The sequence below is a fragment of the Nyctibius grandis genome, chromosome 3, assembly GCF_013368605.1.
Source record: "Nyctibius grandis isolate bNycGra1 chromosome 3, bNycGra1.pri, whole genome shotgun sequence".
NCBI classification, from domain to species: Eukaryota; Metazoa; Chordata; class Aves; order Nyctibiiformes; family Nyctibiidae; genus Nyctibius; species Nyctibius grandis.
The window spans coordinates 99,658,837-99,679,510 of NC_090660.1; the positions used below are offsets into that span (position 1 = coordinate 99,658,837).

Consider the following 20,674-nt stretch of genomic DNA (forward strand, 5'->3'; position numbering starts at 1 on the left):
TTTGTAAAGAGAAGAGTAGTTGAAAAACTGCAGAGAGCACAGCCCTGTAAGTGAGTGGTTTGACAACTGAAAATATTTCTTAGTGCCTTGTTAAATTTTGGAAATCAGACATGCCAACATCTCTTTCCTATTTCAGACCTAGATCATATTTAATCTGAATTCATGTTTTACATTTTAAAAAACCAATTTAGTTATAATGGGGAAAGATATCTGTAGACCTTTTTCTTACGTAGTTCAACAAGAAATGTTGCAAGTGTCAAAGTATATGATGACCACAGCAATGTCAGCAGGTTTAATTTTTTTCCAGCCATGTTTATGAAAGCAAAAAAAACCCACAAAAAAAAAAAACACCCAACATATTTTAGTTTCTTTTTGAATATACAGACTGGCCCAAACATAGACATTCTCTTTATCAGTCTTATTGTTACAAAAACTGTACATTACAAACGGTATAGAAACAAACTGAAAGGAATGTGCCACACATCCTGGCTAATTTTCTATATGCAGTTTAAAAATACAGCCTACTCCCTTATAGTGCACAGTTATTGTGTAGATAGGGTACATCACTAGTTAAGTGGACATGATAGAAGAGTTCTAGTTTTCCTCAGCACAAAGAATAAGAGCCAGTTCTGCTCGGTAAAGCTTTCCTCCGTCAGACAAGGCCATGATGTTTTTCTTGTATGTCGCAAGGTTGTTAATGTCTAATTCCTATTTAAAGAACAGATAATGCTTTACAATCCTGTTTAGTTACCAACATGAACAAGTTTGCTTCCAATGGCAGAAAATGAGGGGAAAAAAAAAGGGTATTCTCAGCCTGTCCATCAGTAACACACTGCAAATGTTGTTTATGTATTTGTATGTTATCCATGTTATAGCCATATGTTAGATTGCTGATAGCTGATTTCCCAGAGGCAAACTTTTGACTGCATCACTATATAATCACAACTCCCTGACTTCAGGATTTACATTGTTATGACTTCTGCCAAGATTTTTAGTTGTACTTTGACTTCAGGAATTACAATTTAGAAGCTCTATATTTATCTTAATTGGGTGGACTAAAGTGTCCTTAAAATCCAAATTAAATCTAATCTCTAAGGGGGGAAAAAAGCCCTCTAGGATTACCTTTTTGTTCTTTTCACAGAGGTCCTTCAGTAGTGCATCAAGTTCATTTTCATCTATATAGCCATTGCCATCCTGAAAAATAACAGTAAAGATAATTTTAAACATTTATTTTTAATTTCAGAGGTTATGGCTAGTTTTGCACAAATTCAGAAAGGAAGTGCCATCAGACTACACGATTAATAAAAAGTTTTTTTGAAAACTTACTTGATCATACATCTCAAAGGCTTTATTGAATTCTTTTGCACACATCTTGACACCCTAAATGCCAAAAGGAAAAAAAATCCATTAATGACACCAGTTATGTGTCATGGTAACAGGTTACCTTAAGAATGTAAATGTTCATACCTGAAATTTAATAAGAAAATTTTCCTGTACAGGGAGTAGTCTTTGGAGAGAAGAAACAAAGGTCAAAATATTTAACTGTTTCCATTACAGCAATTGGTACATGATATTTGTTGTGAAAAGAGACAGAAGAACATACCTGGCCAATTCAGTAAGCTCCAACTTTCCATCGTTGTTTGCATCAAACATCCTGAGCTGAAAGTATATATAATTTTACATTACCAATAAAAATTAATCAACATAATGAAGAAAACACTTCTTTGGAAAACTTAAATTCAATGAAATTTAGCCTTTATTTCATGCTGAAATGATGCCCCGGGTTTTAATCTGTCACAATTGCTGTATAATACATTTATTTAAAGTAATTTATAGTAATTAATTCTACTACAAAAGCCTGATAAGAAACCAGATGAACAATTCTGATTAACCTACTGTAAGGTAGGTCTTAACCTGCCTACAGTGATTGTCCCATATGAGAAATGCACATGTAATTATTTATAAATGAGAGGTGTTTTGACATAACATTTTACTTTTGATTTCATGTCATGATCTGATAATAGCATCATCATTCTCTATTCATAATGGTGAAACAACAGTTGGGTAAAGTTCAATAGAATCCAAGGCATTCAATTCCTTAGAAAATAATAGACTTTCCATTCAATTGGCTGCTAGGTCTAAATAAGTAAAGATCACGTTCTGTTTCTGTGATATATTTCAAGAAAAGAGTAAACAGACGCTGTAGATGATAACATTTTGTTGATGGTATGAAAATGGGAAATTAAATGTCTCCAAATAATTATAATTAAATTATAAAAATAAATACATTAATGCAATTTGATAAAATATGTGAATACTATTTATAATAATTTTTAATCATCCTATTGTATTAAAGTGTTTTCCTTTGAGCCCTTGAAAGCATGAGCTTGAGTGGCACAAACAGCTTATGTTCATTATTAGAAGTAGATGGAGATATTGCACCTGCGTGGGACTTCCTCTCCCAGTTTTTATGTTGGTATAGTTCCGTTTTTCTACTTGCAAGTATTACTTTGCCTTTGCTGTATGAAAGAGTCACAAAAGCAGCAAACTGTACAAAACATTGTTAGACATTGTACTGAAAACACCACCACCCACAGTCCATCCCATCACTTTCAATCACAGTAATTTGAGAGGTAATTTTTAGATAAGAGGAAAAGTGGCATCCTGTACTGAGAAGTGTATATCCTTTTAGAGATACAATTAATGCCATGAAAAAAGACCTAATTTCACTTGGTTAATAGACAATAAATGGCAAAGGAGACCAGAAAAGAGACCAATTCTATAAATGTTTATTTCTATATAACACCCTGGTTCCTTTTAACACTTCCTTTCCTTGTATAAAAGCATCTGCTTTGCATGCATTTCCCATGCGAGGAGATTTGCATTTGGGGGTGGTAAGCAGTGGCAGCTGTGAAGTCAACATATTTTGTATTTTGATGGGTTGTTAGTGCCTGCCTGTTGTTAGTGGCAGCCTGCAGCTGCTCAGGGCCGTATGTTTTCTATTAGTTGTCTTTTCTAGTTTCTGGGGAGATTATGGGAGAGCTGGCCTTTTTCTTATGCTGTTAATTCTTTGTCATTGTGTCTGTCTGCAGAGGCCAGAACTTAGAGCACATTTTAAGATGAAGGTCAAAAAGCTCCCTGAATGAAAAGGATACGTGTTATCTTCACAGGTGAATAAACAGTGACAATTCCAGGTAAATGGTTTATACTGGTACAACAAACCAGCAGACTGTTTCCAGGAGAAACACAAGTTTTGATCAGTCATTCTCAGGCCAGTTTGAGGGCTAGTGTGTTTACTTAGCACGTTTTTGATCGCTAAAAATATTTTAGGATGAAACCAACCTTATAAAACAAAAAATGAAGTGTTATGCATTTCCTGAGGATGAGAATTCTGAGTCTTTTTTTTCTTGAAATGTTCACTCAGAAGCCAATACTGGTCCCTACCATGGAGTACCATAGCTGTGGGAGGGAAGGAGTACCACAAGGATGGGCTGATTTAAGGCCAGGAAGTGACAGTTTTTTTCTAGTGTTTATCTAAAACATCATTTTCTTCTTCTTGAAGGGGGAAAGAAGGAAAGAGTGAGATGTTTGTAAATCTAACAGGAAGCCACATGCAGTGATGCTTTTAAGACAAGAGACAGACACTACAGCACTGTAAGAAGGCAGAACATAGAAAGTAACCCCAAATTAATTTGATCTAAAAGTAATAATGTAATTAGGGCAGGTACAATTTTTCTCCTACAAACCATGAAGACTTCAGTTCTACAACTAATGGCACAGTGAAGCGTAAGAGGAGAAAACAGTCTGGTCTGGTATTATACAAATACCAAGAAGACTCAAAATTCTTTTTTTTTTTTTTTTTTTTTTTTTAAGCGGCACTGAAAACTTCCCACCAAAGCTTTGTAGCTGCAGAAGTACTTGCAGTGCTAGACGCCACAGTCGTCTCTGCTGCAATGACATAGTTAGCCTGATTAGGACCTGGTGAGGTTCCAATGACTTGGAGCCTTCCAGTGGCTAAAGATAAACAGAGTTTGGATTAATCCAGTCTTGATGAAATATGCCTGTAAATAATCTTACCATTATTTCTGTGTATTCTGTTAGCTTTGAGTCTTCAATCTGCTTATTTGCTTTCTGTAATAAATCTTTCAAGAAGCTCTGTTAAAATAAATAGAAGGTGAATAAATAGGTGAATTTTTATCTACAGTATAAAATGCTTGACTTGCTAACTTCAGATTAAAGTAATGGGAAATACTATTTTACTCCCACTTTAGTATTTACTGCTGAAGTTCCAAATAAGTATGAAAAGAAGTAGTAATTAACAGCTAAGAATATAACAGTTTCTTTTGATCAATTCAAGTTTACTGCACAGTTTTATTTGGAAAAAGTGACTCATAAAACTTTCTGCATTGTATGCCGTTTGTTGTATTGTGAATTGGAAAAAATAGTTTGGCTTTCAAGCATACTGCTTCCTAATCTGCTTTATCAGTAAACTACACTAATTAACCTTGAGTCTCCTTGAAAACTTGGATGCCTAATCACTTCTTTCAACATAGGAAGAATTTTACAGAAAAGATCAATGATTAATCAAGTTTTCTCCTTGCCTATGGCAGTACCCAGTGCTAGAAGTGAATGTTAACCTATGTTGCTCCTTCCTACCTTGTATTTTAAATGTGTGCAGCCAGTTTTGTTGGGTTTTTTTGAAAGAGAATTTGATATAGCATCACATGACTTTAAACACCAGCCATTTTTACTTTAGAAAATAAGATTGTTTCCACCCATTTAGTGGTTTAAATTTCTGTACTAGATCTGTGACATTAAAAAAGAAAGATACCAATTTAACAAGGGCATTACAAGACCTGAGATGTCTGTATGCCTGTCAATGCTCAATGAAGTATCTAATTACTATCATTAGTTGGAGTGTCATTATCTTGTGAAATTTTGGGCCACATTTCAAGACAAAAAAATGGGGTAGCTCATAAGAAAATCTATTTGTACATAGATGACATTCTTGAACTTGAACGCAACTACGTCAATAGTTATATGACTGATACCTGCTATAGTTCTTCCAGTCTGCCCCTCTCCGTGTTGGAAGGCCTTCTGGTAGCTTATATACAAAGAACAGGACTGCAATATTGTAAATGGACATTACGGAGACATGTTTAATCTTGTGTGCTTTGATGGAAGATAGAAATGGAAAGGGCATTCAAAGGCTGTCCAGTCTATCTCCATGTCTCAAGACAGGATCATCTATATCTAAACTTCCTGAGTTACTGTCTGATCTGAGCTATTGCCAAACCTTTCCTAAATACAGGCAGTGATGGAAAGTCTGCCTCCCCCTTAGACAATGTATTCCACTGCCGTTACTATTATTAGAAAGTTTTCCTGATTTCCAGCTTAAATTTCTCTTACAAAGTTGTAAGTGGGTGTACTCCTCACATAGCAAACACTTAAAATGATTGGGCTTGTCAAGAAATACTGATCTAAAAATAAAATTGGACATTTATGTCTTGTTTTCAACATGTTAAAATGGCCTGTTTCTCTGAAGCAGACAAAATCTCACAGCAGAAGAGAGATGGGACCATTAGGGATCCAGTTAAAATGTCTTCATTCTTCAGCTGGTCCTCAATCAGCCCTGCCTTTTTAAGTGTATTTTAAATTATAGCAACCAGCAACAGTCTTTAAGGCATTGTCTAACAGCTGGAGAGTTCTCAATTGCTACATGCGTGGCCTCCTCCTGATCCTACCAACTTTAGATACACCAACCTGGCTGAAGAATGGGCTCATCTGCCTGAGGGTTACCTTGAGATAGGATCCTCAGCAAACATCACACAGATATCAAAATCAAAGAGGAAGGGAAAAGGAAAAAAGATGTGAATTGTCTGATGTGGATTCCTGTTCGGAACAGAAGAGCTGTAAGGATTTCAGATAGTTTCATCTCCTGGAGCTTTAGTGAATAAAGCTTATGCAGCTCTTGTTTAGAATACCACGTATGGGCAAAATAGTCCAAATTAGATGGATAAGCACTACTAGGTCTTTCTCTTGCTATGAACTGTTTTGACTCCTCTGAATTTAAAGGTACAGTAATGTATCAAGTGCAATTGAATTGTGGAAAATGGCACCTTTCTACTCAGAGTCTGCTGTATGTGAGCATCTCTCCTATGAGGAAGGGCTGAGAGAGCTGGGACTGTTCAGCCTGGAGAAGAGAAGGCTTGGGGGGACCTCATCAATATATATAAATACTTCAGGGGAGGGTGCAAAGAGGATGAAGCCAGGCTGGTGCTCAGTGACAAGAGGTAATGGGCACAAACTGAAACACAGGAGGTTCCCTCTGAACATCAGGAAACACTTTTTCACTGTGAGAGTGACTGAGCGCTGGCACAGGTAGCCCAGAAAGCTTGTGGAGTCTTCCTCCTTGGAGACATTCAAAAGCTGTCTGGACATGGTCCTGGGCAACTGGCTCTAGGTGGCCCTGCTTGAGCGGGGGCGTTGAACCAGATGACCTCCAGAGGTCCCTCCAACCACTCCGTGATTCTGTGACACTGTGATTCAGCATCTACAAATTTCTGTTAAGTTTTATGATGTAGTTTTAAGGTTTGTTAACTCTGCAAGGTTGAGATGGCTAATGGAATAATCTCAATTCTGCTTTTATTTGTGCATACTAAAGGTGGTACCAAAATCCCACTAAGTTAACCAAGCAGGGGCAACACAATTCCAGTTGTGTTAGCCTAACAGTATTACAGTGGAAACTGTAGGGTTACATGACACTTGAGAGACCATGATCTGTCCAGCAGCATAGTGATTAATGGTAGTGATGCCCTTAGGAAAAAAGAACAACAAAACAGCCCTCCCACCTAATATACCAAAAAAAGAACAACATAGCTTTCAGAGGCCTATCTTGCTTTCTTCACTTTTCTTACTTCTAAGCCAGAGTACCCACTACCTTGAGTCACTTGAGACAAACACTGATCTGAATTAAAACACACTTTAAAAAACATTGATCATATTAGAGTTTCACTTTAAATAATTTACTGGTGATAAAATCATCAGCTAATTGTATTGCTTTTGGGTCATATTTGAAATGCAAAAGCATGCATGGGTGGGTATCTGAAGAAACAGCAGCACAGGCTGTAATCCAACGCTTGTTCTCTTGTCGTGCATACTCATAGGTATTGGTTTACCTTAAGTTCCTCAGAATCAATGAAGCCACTGTGGTCGCTGTCATATTTTCTCCATGTCTGCAACCAGAACGTGAATGCTTTAATGATATATTTATGGCAAGTGGGTCTTGGATGATTTTACAAAAGGCAACTTTTCATACTGTACCTGCATGAAGTCTTCACTTGACTTTAGCTGCTGGCACCTGAAGAACAACAGGAAATTCTCTTCAGTCGGTAGTACCTGAGCAAGCTGTAACAGAATTTAAGAAAGATTAAATTTTGATTCTTCATTAGACCAGCTGAGCCTGTAACAGAGCATGAAACTTTTTAGAAGAGTACGAAATTCTTTGTGCTCATACTGCCCTATTGTGGCCCCATAGGAAGCTTCATCCTGTTAGCTGCAATGTTTGGAAGATGCTTCTGAAAGGCTTCTGGCTTGCAGCTTTGCCATATTCATCAAGGTCAAACAGAACTGAGCTCTGAGAGAAGGGAGTGAGACAGCACTTTAGCGAAGGGGTAGCTGGGGAAAGAGGGGAAAAAATTCACCCATGCAGAATTAGGATCTGTGGTGAAAACCTTGGAATCGGCACAAAGGGAAAGCAAAACGCGAGGATGTTTAGGGGATAAGTGTGAAGGACCATTAATTAAGAAAGTGAGCAAAATAGAGTACTCACAGATACTGAGGAAGATGAGAGAGGAACACTGACATGAAGAACACATGAAAGGTAAACAGAAAAATATATGGAAAAGCAAGGAGAAAAAAAGAAAGTGTGGAGGGTAAGGGGATGGCAACCAGTGATCCATTTGTCAGGGAAGAGATGTGTGCAAGAGCTATAAATACGAAAAAGAAATCAAAAGGGCTTTTAGCCCTGCAAAATCAGGGGTGGTTCTTCCAATGCCTCTGCTCTACAAAAGGCTTTTTTAAAATCAGACATTATTGTACTGATTATTGAAAATGTTAATTTACTATAACTCAATTTTGGCAAGTGACAAATGTAGAAGATGGAGAGTATGCTGTATAATTTAATGTAAAATCATGATTTGTTTTTAACAAAAGCCCAATATTTTTTTCTGTCCTCAAAATGTATGAAATGTGTTTTGATTAAAGAAAACTTTTTACTTGAAGAACAGACCAGCTGTGCTTACTAGGAAGAGAAAATGGAGAAAGACAGATTTCTTAGCTGCATTCTTTTATGAAAAATGACATCTGCAGACTTCCTGGAGCCCCATCTTAAAATTTTGTTTCAAATTTTTTTTTCTGCATTCATTTCACACCCTCACATCCCTTGTTCTGTCTATTTCAGTGCTATTGCCTAATTGCTCAGGCTTTTTTATTGGGTTCCAGCGGTGCCATAGGTGACTTCAGCTCTCCCTCTCACCCTACAGGCACAACAAGGGTATGGAGACAGATCTCTTGTTTCTCTAAAATGATTTGTGGAAGGAATCAGTTACAGTGTTTAAGTGTTGGTACAACTGAAAAGACACATCAGAGCACTCTCCTTACAGAAACGGAGATGCTGATGCCAGACTGTCGGGCCCATCAGAGTGTTCTGAGCGCTTTTGCTAAATGGCTGAACACCAAACCCAATGAACTTAAACAATGTTTTTTTGTCAGCAGCTTTTGAAACCTACTCCATTATAAATAGCATATACACGTGTGGGTAAGTATATGTTCATATGTAGGCAATAGCTAAACGTGTCTAACTTAGTACCGATTTATGGAAAAATTTCTTTATTTCTCCCATGACAGGGGAACTTTGATTTTGAGAGGAAATCAACATTCCTACTCAAAAACAAACATTGAATGGAAGAACTGATTATAATAATAAGCAGAGCTTGGGGGAAGGGACAGATTATGACAATGAGGAAGGGTTTACATGTGTGGAAATTATAAATAAGAAGTCATTCATGGGACCTCTATAGCTAACTGTGGTGAATTTTGCAAGGGCACTGTAAAATAGCACAAGGTGCAAGGGTAAACGTAAAATAGTAACTTTCCAAAGAATCATTAACAGCTCACTAGCAGTACCAAACTGTATTTGAGGTACACAATGTATTACCTCTGGAAGAAAATTACCTTATTTTAAGCCATACCTCTCACTCTTTGTAAGTCTCAGAGGAAAGCACATGCTTTTACATTACAAAGATATAGTAGCTCAATATGCAGCACTAGCTCAGGCTTCTGCCAAAAGAAGAAGTCTTTCGTGTTTTTGTAATAGAAACAATATAGCTAAAAGGAAGTCCAGTTTCTGTGAGCTCTGCTGCTTTTATGGAGAATGTTGGTTATTTCTGCATCATAAGTAATAGAGGACAACCACAAATTCTGAGACTGGCTTCACTCCTCTCTGCTCAGCTGCAGGCTGAGGTACATCTTCATAGGTTACCTAGCAGAAAAAATACTCTCAGTACTTAAAACAATATCAGAACTATTTCTAGAAATCTAATTTGGTTGATATTTAATGCTATTTAAAATTCCTTTCACCTAATACAGTGAATTTGTTTTTTAAAATCCTATAATAGAGAACAGGAGTACAAAAAATATTGTAGATTAATAAGTAGTTATTTTTACGGCAGCAGTAAGCTTCAAATAACTTGAATGTGGAATTACTGCAGTCCCGACTTTTGAAACCGTGGGTTTCACATCCACATTTTAGTGAAAGCCTTGGTCTGAATGAGTACTAAAGGTCAAATATAGGTCCCTTACACAAGACAAGCAAGTGGACAGGTCAGACTCTGCCTTTAGCTGGAGGGCACTGGATAAAAGCTAGTGAACTAAGTGCAGTGTGCTTGCAAAGACAGAATCGACACTTAATCTGAGCAGAAAAGCCACCCAGGCCTCCTCTTTATGCCAGTCAACAAACCTTTCCTGAAAACTGTTATTTGCTAGGACATTTTCCATCAGATGCTGGGGTATTCGTTATCATGGCTGGGATTCTGAATGGCTTTACATAATTTCTTTATAAACAACATTCATACACTTTTTCAGAAAAACTTTTTGATATACTATGCAAATAGGAGAAATCTGGAATTACTGGACATTTTTATTTATAAGGAAGGAAAATCAAGTCCAAATACCAACTTTAATATCATACTGCTCTGCATGTGCAACACATTTCATCTGAATTCCATCAGCACTTTCCAAATCAAGCTTCATGCTGATGTAAGTGAAATAAAATATAGCTGATGGGCTAGGAAACTACTATATTAAGGGAGAAAGTCCCTTCAGTCACTAAACTGAGTACTGTCACTATTCTATGGCTTTCATGGGTGCTGGGCATGCTTGGCACTTCATTGGGGGTGGTGAGCATCGCACCAGATCAGGCCCTGTCAGATTTGCTCACCTTTACCAATTAAGTCAATAGCAGAATCAGAAATAGAATTTGAAAAGTAAAATTTTCAATCGTCTTTCCTAAGTGAAGAAACACAGTTTTTTTCAGGCACTGTCTTCTCATTCTTCTTGCATCCAATGGTTGCTATTACACATATTCAAAAATACTAAACTAAATAGGATTCTTCAATACCAAATGAATAAGCATTTGTTAGTCCAAAACCAAACAATTTGTTAGTCCAAATAAACACCAGTTCTGTTTAGATGCAGAACTATTTGATCAATGCTAAGTATTGTCAAAAGATGCATTTTTAAAAATCAATTATAGCTGCAAGTGAAACAAACTGTTCATATTTCCATGGTAGTTTAGTCATAATTACATACACATTTAAACAAGTATATGCAATTCAGACACATGACAGAGGAGAAAAGATACCCTGAAATGATCTATTATATCAGCAGTGATACTTCCTATTGACTTTTACAGATTCTATTCAGTCCTCTATTTTAAAATTAGCTACTGACCCAAAGTTGGTCACTGTAGAAATTTTGCAGACCTGACTTGTTTCCAGCTGCTTCTTAATTATCTCTCTAGGTCAGATTTCTTATTAGCAGAAAAAAAAATATATAATAGCACTTAATAAAACTGCAGTCTCACTGCACTCGGAGTGACAGAAATGAGTCATAGATCTAGGCTTGAAAAAGTGACTTCTCGAGCTGTAACCCAGCGAACTCTCCTTTTTGACTTACAGCACTGAACAGTGAAAGCGAGAGAAAGCACAATGGTTCCCCCCTTCCTCGCAAGTGTCTGCATTATACAGCGGTTGAGCGGCTGTGTGTGTAGAAGGGGGTTGGTTATCTTTGCCCTCTTTAGAAATTGGGAGTAAGGAATAGGGGAATTTTCTGCCTGAAGTTCTGTTAAAGTTCAAGAAAGGAATTCGTAAGAAATCCTGATCTTTCACAAGCTGGATCACAACTACTATTAAAATTCTGATTAAATTTAACATTATTAACCTGCTCTCTTACTATATATGTGTTTTTTTAGAATAGACTACATACAGTGATGGCACAATTGTGTTCTCATGTGTTATCCTCACTATAGGAGTGGTGACAGAGCATTAGTTCAAAGTCATAGGTAGAAATGAATCACATTTACCTTTCACAATTTAAATTTATAAAATAGAGCTTTTATCTACTTTTCAGGAAAACTAAATTGCTGTCGATGGTTATTTGTACTGAATAAAGCATGCTAAGTAAATGAAGTGTAGTGAAATGTCTGGAGAGGGTTAAGGAATTCCTTACTTTTTGTTACTGAAAAAAATTCATTCGTGAAAAAAATACTAAAGATCTTAAGACAGAGGAAGAAATTTTCTGTGTAATTAAAATCCAAAATATTTACATACTATGCTCACATTGTTCTGTGCTAAATGCATTTTCTACAAGTAAACTTATAAAACTCTTGTTATAAAATAACAGTCTTACCTCAACTATTCCTATTTTTCCATCAGCAGTCTTCCCATATTGGTCCACAAACGCTTTCATTTCAGGTGTTAAATCCTACAAAGTTACAATGGGAGAATCATTACTTTAAGATACAAAGAAACATCTGCAAATGTCTTTGAATGTTCTATTAGTTGCCAAATAATATACTACATTTAATGAAGTACACTTACTGCAGCTAGGTTCCTCAAGTTTAAATGAAATTGAGTATTTTTTTAATCATTATTAATGTCATTGTGATAAATTTTACTTCCTAAGGAATTGCATTATAGTCAGTGTGAATGATTGGCATCTAAATACTTAGAATTCCTATTTTAGTTTACAGAATGAAAAAATTCTAAAGACAGATGTGTTGGAAGATGTGTATAACAGCTCCTTCGTTTAAGAGGATGACAGTGAAGTTCATAGGCAATTATTAGTCAATTTTCTCAGTTTTCATTTTTAAATTAGTAACTTGAAGGCAGCACAAAATCTTCCAAAATAACAAACATTTCAGTATAATACATCTGAACACCAAAATAGCCTTTCCACATCTTTGAGTGTTTTTTTCCTGAACAATGGATGCTATTTTAGCCCTAAAGGAACTCATCACGATATCATATTTTTCACTGCTTAGTATTTGGTTATCATAGAAACAGAGTCAAAATGTCACTGTTGAAATGTAGAGAGGCAGATTTAGGAGGGAGAAAAGTCTGAGCAGCACCTTAAATCTGACAGAGTAAAGCCAGCATAATTGTTCCTTATATAAATTATGGTCCCTGCTAGACATCTGTTGTCTAAAGGCTATAATTGTTCCTTATATAAATTATGGTCCCTGCTAGACATCTGTTGTCTAAAGGCTATATTTGTTCTAGGCTACGGCAAAGGTGGATATCTTAATATTTGATTTCACACTTCAAATTGACTTGCCTTGCTTTGATATGAGCTGCCATCAACTTTCAATATTGATTAAACGTTTAACTTTGTATTTCTTATAGGTGTGAGCTAGTAAAACCATGCAGCAAGAATCAGGACTACAGTTATATTAAAACAATGGACAATTCTATGGTTATAGATGAAGATACAGCAGTCTTTGGAAATTAAAGGTTTAGCTGCTATAATAGATCTGATTATATAGAGCTAAGTGATTCTCTCACTGGAGACACACAGAATCTCAGCTGTACAAAGTCTGTTGCAGTTTGTCCCAAATTTCAACTACCAAAGCTGACTAAAATGTCACTTCCTTGTAGCTGATACTGTCATGGCCCAGTATCCTATTTCTGTCAAAGTCATGCATGGCAGGTTAGTAATTTGCCATGGCTTTAATTAGAGATTTGGTTATTAATACAATGCACTTCAATGTCACCTTTCATCTAATGATCCCAAAGTGGGGACAAGTTTGCTTAGCAGATAGAACGGACAATTTAGACACCTGGATTTCAATTAGTCCTGGTTAAATATTTTACTAATGTTTCTAGTAGCAGCTGCACAGTGCCAGACACTGTCCAGCCGTTGAAGGAGCTACAGCTGATTACAGATTAAACAAAGCAGGATGCTTGTCCTTTAGTATGTTATTCAGAAAGGGTTTTTTTTTTTGGTGTTCACCTCTGCTGCTCTTGAGCTGCTTGATGAGTTATTTGAGTTATGTTATTCAAATAAATGTTTTCAGTCAAAAAAACTTGCCTAAATTTAAACAAGTCTAGTCCTAAACTTGATACAGATGCAGTGCTTAATGTTTGAAATTAAGAAACTAGCCCTTCACACCTCAGTCTGCCCTTTTAAAACTTGAGACACTTGTCCAACCAAGTGGAGCTGTAGAAAAAAATAGCTTTTTTTTCGATACGATTTGAAAATGTAAGGATAGATGGCACTACAGAAACACATGACTGTATTCATAAACAGCTATTAAGTCACATATTTCTGTGGAGAAATATTGTCATCGTCTATATATGTGGAGAAAGTGAGAAACAGATGTGGAATAGCTTGGCCGAGATCCACCTATTGACCCTTAATCAACCTCTGTGTTAGTCACTTATACCCCACAGTTTCTTCTGGCAATTGGCATACCTAAATAGAGAAGGTATTGCATAAATGTGGGGCACAATAAATTATATACTTATATAGCTTTTGTCTTTAAAAAAGAGGCAGTTCTTTCAGCACCTCTGACAGTATATCGGATCAATTCATTATCTACCATAATGCATGAAGCAAAAAGACGTAGTGTTACCAAAGAAAAGCCCAAGCCCTAAAATCTCCAAGCACACACCCACCCTTTGGGGCTTGCATGAATCAGGCTGCATGCTACTGCTCTGTCTGAGAAAAAGCAACTGTGAAAATACGGGCTTACTGAGTGGATTAATAAAAGGGTTAGAATTAGAACATAATTAGAACAGTTCTGTAGTTGGGAAGAATATTGGGAAATGTTAAACCATCCTATTCAATGACAGAATCAATGTGATTCTTTAATGCATATGGCATGACTGATGTAAAATCCAGCTATGAAGAATGCATAATTGAGTATTTCAAAAATAGTGAGCAGGAGAGTGACCTGAAATGCAGAAGTTAATGATGACAAAGAAGCTTTGGGGTGTTAAAAGAAGGACAGATGAGGAAACGACATATAACCTACACTAGTTTCTCAATGTGTCCCTTCTGGCAAAAGAATAGAAATTCAAAGCTACTGAATTAGTATCCCATGAGACAAGACACGAACTAATGAGATGCTTGTTTGGCAAATGAGCCTTCAAATCCAAGAATCAGCTTAGATTTGAAACCGAAGATGACATACATCCATACTCCAGAAAAAGACTTCAGGGATGAAGGAAACATCTAGCAAAGGCAGAGCCAATGGATCAAGTACTGAATTTGATGTTTCTACTGTAGGTTGCTCTTTTCATCAGAACGCTCCAAAGATAGGTTTGAACCAAAGAAATGGGAAAGGAAAACTTAATTAAACACCTGAGCATTTTTAAAATATAGTGTGAGATACAGGCAGAGGTTATTTTTTTTTAAGGCATAAATGATTAAATTTGTGGTAGATAAGAATAAGGCTTTTCTGTGTTACTTTGAGCAGGGTCTGTTTTTAAGAAGAGATGCCACTTCACTGAGAGAGAAAAGAATCTGATCATAAAATGATGCATTTTTTTCCTTGAGCTTCTAATTAATTTTTTAACTACTGAGTAATATATCAGCATTTTAACTAAGAATGCCATTCATACTAAATATACACAGACTTAATATCTTTTTTCTAATGGACATACTGAAGTTTCCTGCACTTCAATATAGAAGAGAGATTTGTTCTGTTGCAATACTTGAAAGGTATTGAAGTTATGTTTAATCTTTTCTGTGAAAAAAAATATATTTTTTTCCTTCCAAAAACCACATTTCTTTCCCAATTTTCTGGGTTTTTTTGAGTTAGTTTGGTTTTTAATTTTAGTTTAAGCTTACCGACATTCATGAAAAAGAGTGCCTACACCAACAGCTGTGAGAAGAATTGACCACTACCAAGACTGCAGTAACATTGGAGGGATTGCTGGGAGACAAATTTTCAGATGCATGAAGTTTACATTCATAAAATTAATAAGAAGATACAATTTCCCACAAAATAAATTAATATGCATTTTTTTGCATTTACTTCTAAAATACACAGCAACTTTCAAAGCAAAGTTAATTATTGAAAAGTATTGCTCAATTTGGAGGTATTCTTATATGAAGTAGCAATTTATTTTCTCCATGCACATATGCCATCCAGTTAAATTATAATTTTCTGTTACTTCACAAGTCTTTTAGCATAGATTGATTTAAATTGATTTCATTAGGTTACATATTTGAGTTTGATGCTAAGTGGCCTGTTTTAGAAACCAATTATTTTAAAGGCAAAATATTTCTTAGAAAGGTTCGCTTCTATTTTAATTCTAATCTTTACATGGAATCTTTCATTTCTTTCTTTCTTTTTTTCCTTCCTTTCTCTCTCTCTCTGTTTTTTTCCCACGGGTATTTAGTTTAGAGGAAATTTATAATTAGTGCTTTAATAACTCATGCACAGAATTGTTTTGACAGCCTTGTCAAAAACTTTAATGTCCCTCTGAACAATGTAAACAACTAGGATTTGATACTCATACTCCTGGTGTGTAACAGTGGTGAAGGGCAAAAAGTGGTTAGCAATCATCTGCAGATCTATTTACTGACCACCAAGGGGCAGAAATGCATTTCAGCCCATGCTGCCCATTAGGTACAAAATACAGTCAAACTGACTTGAAGTGCTGTTTTCTTATTTTTTTTTTCTTTTTAGTGCCAGTATATATCTGGATCAGGTAGATTAACTGCAACGGGATAAGATCCCATCCAAGACAAAAAGATAACGTCCATGCATTTCTTGATTTTTCTTTTTAAGCACTGTAAGGAGTGCCAGCTCCTAGCCTGGCAAAATGTGAGCGGGACCTGCCCTCCGGGGAGGTGGACCCTGGCCTCACCTTTCCAAAGCAGACCATCTATTTCATTTGCAACCTGCTGATTTCTAACCGAGCTACTTCCCTTTGCCTGGTGAGGCAAGTGCACGAACCGTGTGACAGCAACAGAGAACAGGATGAACCGGGGCACTTCTTTCCCGGAGAAGGTGGAAAAGTGGGGTGAAACGTTAACCTACCAAGCCTGCCTTCTTCCGCGCCTGCTGCAGCTCTTGGATGAAGTTTTGTAGCTCCTTCCCGTCCATGTACCCATTGCCTACAACAGAAAGAGTTACGGTTGCCGTCACCGCTCCCTCCAAACTCTCTCCGCGCTTCAGCGCTGGCGGGGACGTCTCCGACCCGTTCGCTCCCTCCCGGCGGAGCGGCTCCCTGCGCGTCCCGCCCGGCACCGACCCCAGCCCCAGCTCCGGGGCGGTGGGCGCGGAGCGGGGCCGCGGCCGGGGCTGCTTTCGGGAGGGGAGCGGTGGGATCCCCCCCTCAGCCTCCCGCGAGCTTGCCCCCCGCCGCCCCCCGCGCCCCCGCCGCCCCGGGGGGAAAAGAGTCACCGTCGGAGTCGTAGTGGTGCCAGATCTCGAAGAACTGGGAGGCCGAGATCTCCACGCCCTGCAGGTGGGTCTGCGCCGTCATGGTGGGGGCGCGGAGGGGCGCGGAGGGACGCAGCGGGCGCGGGGGCGCGGCGGGGCGCTGTCCGCGGTGCTGACTCTACCCGCGGCCGGCGCGGCGGCGGCGAACGCTGCGACTGCTCCGACGGCTCCTCCCGCCGCCGCCCCGCCGAGGGCTATTTATGGGGCCGCCCCGGCCGGGCCACTCCCCCCGGAGCTGCCCTCCCTCTCCGCGGGCCCCGGCGCGGCCCCCCCGCCCTGCGCGGGGGGGGCCGGGGTCTCCCGCCGGTGGCACCAGGGCTGGGGTCAGCCCGGCGGCGCCCTGCCTGGCCCCCGGAGCAGAGCCCTCCGGGAACAGTGAGCCCTAAGCGGGAGTCGGAGTGACGGGTCTGCTGGTGCCGGGTGGAGGACCGCAAGCAGAAGAAGCAGCGCTAGGTGACCCAGAAGTTATTGCAGGTCCCTCGCTGTGGGAGAGTGTGCCGATGAGAGGTGGGGGACAGAGGGCGAGCACAGTCTCCCAGTTTAGCCATTGGATTTGCATCTGGGAAAGGGTCCTGGGTGTCAGGCCAAGGCTAATAGCACTGCAGGGTGTCCTGGTACAAAAAAAGCCATATGGGACACCATGTGGGTTGCAAGGAATCAGCTTTAGTTACACCGTTTTTCACTGCTCTGTCCCCCAACCAGACCTGTAGATAGCTCCACACAGAGTTAATCTTTGAAGTGCTGCAACCGTTTAAACCAATATTCCCACTAAGATATCATGGGATATTGAGATACCCATACTGACATATGTATGGGAACAGGCATGGTAAATTTAAATATACTGCTCTAGCAGGTAATTTCATCCCAACAGGTAAGTATGGAAGACTTCATTAGTAAGCTCTTTCTTTCCCAGTGCAGAGGTGCGAGGGACACTACCACAGTCACTTCTGACTGGGCAAAAATGTTTTTTGGTAGACCAGCTTTGGAGACTTGCCCTCCTACAGCACTGGGTTGGTGGGAGGGGACAGAACATCTTAGCGAAGATCTTCCTTTTGTCACGGAGTAACATGGTATTGTACTACTAATAATGATTAAGTCCCTTTGGGGGTGGCTCATTTTAGTCATTAGGGTTACCTGGGTACTCTGAAGCACTGAAACTGCTTTTCTCCTTCCGGCAATATCCCTCAGAGGCTACAATGAGGTGGCATGGTTTGATTGCTGAGATGATCGGCTGACAGGACATTGCCAAATATGGTAGGTAGTATAGTAAGGATGGGAGATGAGAACAGCTGGGAAACCTGGGAATCTCCATGTGTTAAATGATTGACATGAGCAACAACAGGACAATAGTATGTTAAGACTCACATACAGCATGAGGACAAAAAAATGATGGGATAATGCAGAACAGAAGACAGCAAAATGACAAGGGGGATGGATAACCCACCAGGATGAGAGGCAGATGCTCAGTTAAAGGCTGACATGTCCTGAGAGGGATTTCAGTAGATTGGGTGGCTGAAATCTTGTATGCATTATGGAACAAGATGTGGGCATAGCGATTAAGTAATCATGAGACCTTATACTTGATTCCCTCCATCTTTCCATTCTCCTGTTTCTCCACCTGTTATGCGCAGCTTTCTCTCATTCTGTTGCTGCTGTTTGGCTGTGCGTTCTTTAAGAGATACATCGTGTTGGTCTGTGTTTTGTGAGCTGCTGAACAAAGCAGCAGCTAAGATGAAATGCACAAGAATCTGATCATTAATCCTTTTAGTTCAAAGTATTTGTAAGTATTAGTGAAAAATGTTCAGAATAGTTTTACAGCCACAAATACCATTATACACTTGCAAAAGGACTGAAGAAATTGTAAATATTTCCTTACAATCAGGCTTTGTGTTTTGCCATGTAAAAAAAGAAATAAAAAAATCATGACTGGGTCAATTTCCCATCTAGGAACTGTTTATTGGGCATGGCTTTCTGAAGAGTAGTACACTTCAGTGGTAGCCAGATCCTGAGACTTCTGTAATCTGTCTACATCTTGGTCTTGAAAATAAAAATCTGAAACTAATGCATTTCCATAAAGTAGTGATGACGACAAGAAAAGAGAGGATTCATGAGGGTTTTTTTACCAGGAGCAAGGACATGGCAGAGTTCTAGCCTTAACAAGCGAAAGCACAGTGACTCAAGCCTGTGATTAACCTTTGTACTTGGAAAAGACAAAGGGGTGGCAGGGATGCAAGTACACTGGAAGGAGACAAAGGTGGAACTGGCATTTCCATCATTTTTAGGTAGAACAGGTCTGTGCCAGTGAGGCAACTTCTTATATTTGCCAAGCATATTGAATTTCTTCGTTCAGTGCAGAATTTCAGCTTCCAGCAAGCCTGCATGAATGGAAACTGAGCACTGAACCTGTTTCAACAGTCCTCTGACTTGCATCTTATGTTGATTTGCTCCTTGCTGTGTACCACTTTCCAATGGCACATCAAATCTTGTGCTTGTTACTTTTCCCTGACCCAGAAGTCGGTAGCTGAATGGGAGAGAAGAATTCAGCATTGTTTGGGACCAGCCCAACCTTGCTCATCTGGCTGCTCAGGCTTTTAAGTGAACAGGAGCTGCAATGTTTACATTTTCAAAAGTTCTCATAATAAAATATTTTACATAGGTCATACGTGGCCAGGAGAGTTTGAAGAAAGTCTCACAGGAACTTTCAAAATATGCTGCTTCTCCCCACCAGGAACATGTATAATTGTATGCAGGTAGGATACTTAGACATGCTGATCTCTCATTATGCTAATATCTACAAAATCAGTACTGTCTACAGAGCATTTATGTATCTTTGTGCATTCTTTGTAAAACAGTATATCGAGGTGAATGGTTTTGTATGTTCTCACTGCTGCACTTGAAGTGATCCTGCACAGGCATAAAAGTAGCAGATATTTCCATGCAAAAATAATCACTTACATAACTAACTGCACACCATATTTTCATGATTAATGAATTACCAAGCCACCATTCATATTTAATCCCACTGGACTCTGCTTCTTATGCAAAACTGAATCAGAAACTGGTCATTTCAATTCCAAGAAGCTATTAATTTCCATTGAAAGAGGAAGCACTGGAAAAGATTTTAAAATGCAGATATATACAGGATGTGATCCATAACCCAATGAAGTCCATGTAAATTTTTCCAGTGACTCTAGAGGGCTTTATACAAGGACAAAGTTCTTCATATTTTCAGAAATTATATGTATGGTGATGTGCATATATACACATTGATTAATGAATTACTTCACTGAGAAGCCTAAGCGTTGTCATTCATTTTAGCTAGAGCTACTTGAAGTTCTCCTTACAAAAAATGAGCCAGATCCGTATCTGGCAGAAGTCAGAAAAGCTGCACTGAAGCCAGCTGGGAACTTGACCCAGAATCTAAGTGACTATGATTTTCTTTGAAAATTTTTTTTGTTCATAGCTGTTCTTCAAGTGCTTCTCATTAATAATTTTTTGTATGTGGGTTTTCTGAGATTTCGTAGCTCTGACTATGAGGCTTCTATCTTCACTCTCTGAAGAGTGTCTAGCTGTAATATCTCAAGGGTTTCTCAAGATGTGGGGAAATCAAATATGCCAATTATAATAGCAATCCAACTTGAAATATCCCCCATATAAAAG

At 38.6% G+C, this 20,674-nt stretch overlaps 1 protein-coding gene across 1 annotated transcript; it reads right to left on the bottom strand.

Annotated features, from left to right (window-relative positions):
* Positions 1-594: 594 nt before the first annotated feature.
* Positions 595-17,057, bottom strand: CALB1 (calbindin 1). Its single transcript, XM_068396883.1, has 11 exons — positions 16,976-17,057; positions 16,610-16,686; positions 11,968-12,042; positions 7,324-7,407; positions 7,179-7,235; positions 4,078-4,155; positions 1,604-1,659; positions 1,468-1,507; positions 1,327-1,380; positions 1,123-1,194; positions 595-708 (listed from the first exon to the last, which is right to left on the bottom strand). Exons 1-11 carry the CDS (start codon positions 17,055-17,057, stop codon positions 595-597), a joined length of 789 nt encoding a protein of 262 aa, XP_068252984.1.
* Between the last annotated feature and the right edge of the window lie 3,617 nt (positions 17,058-20,674).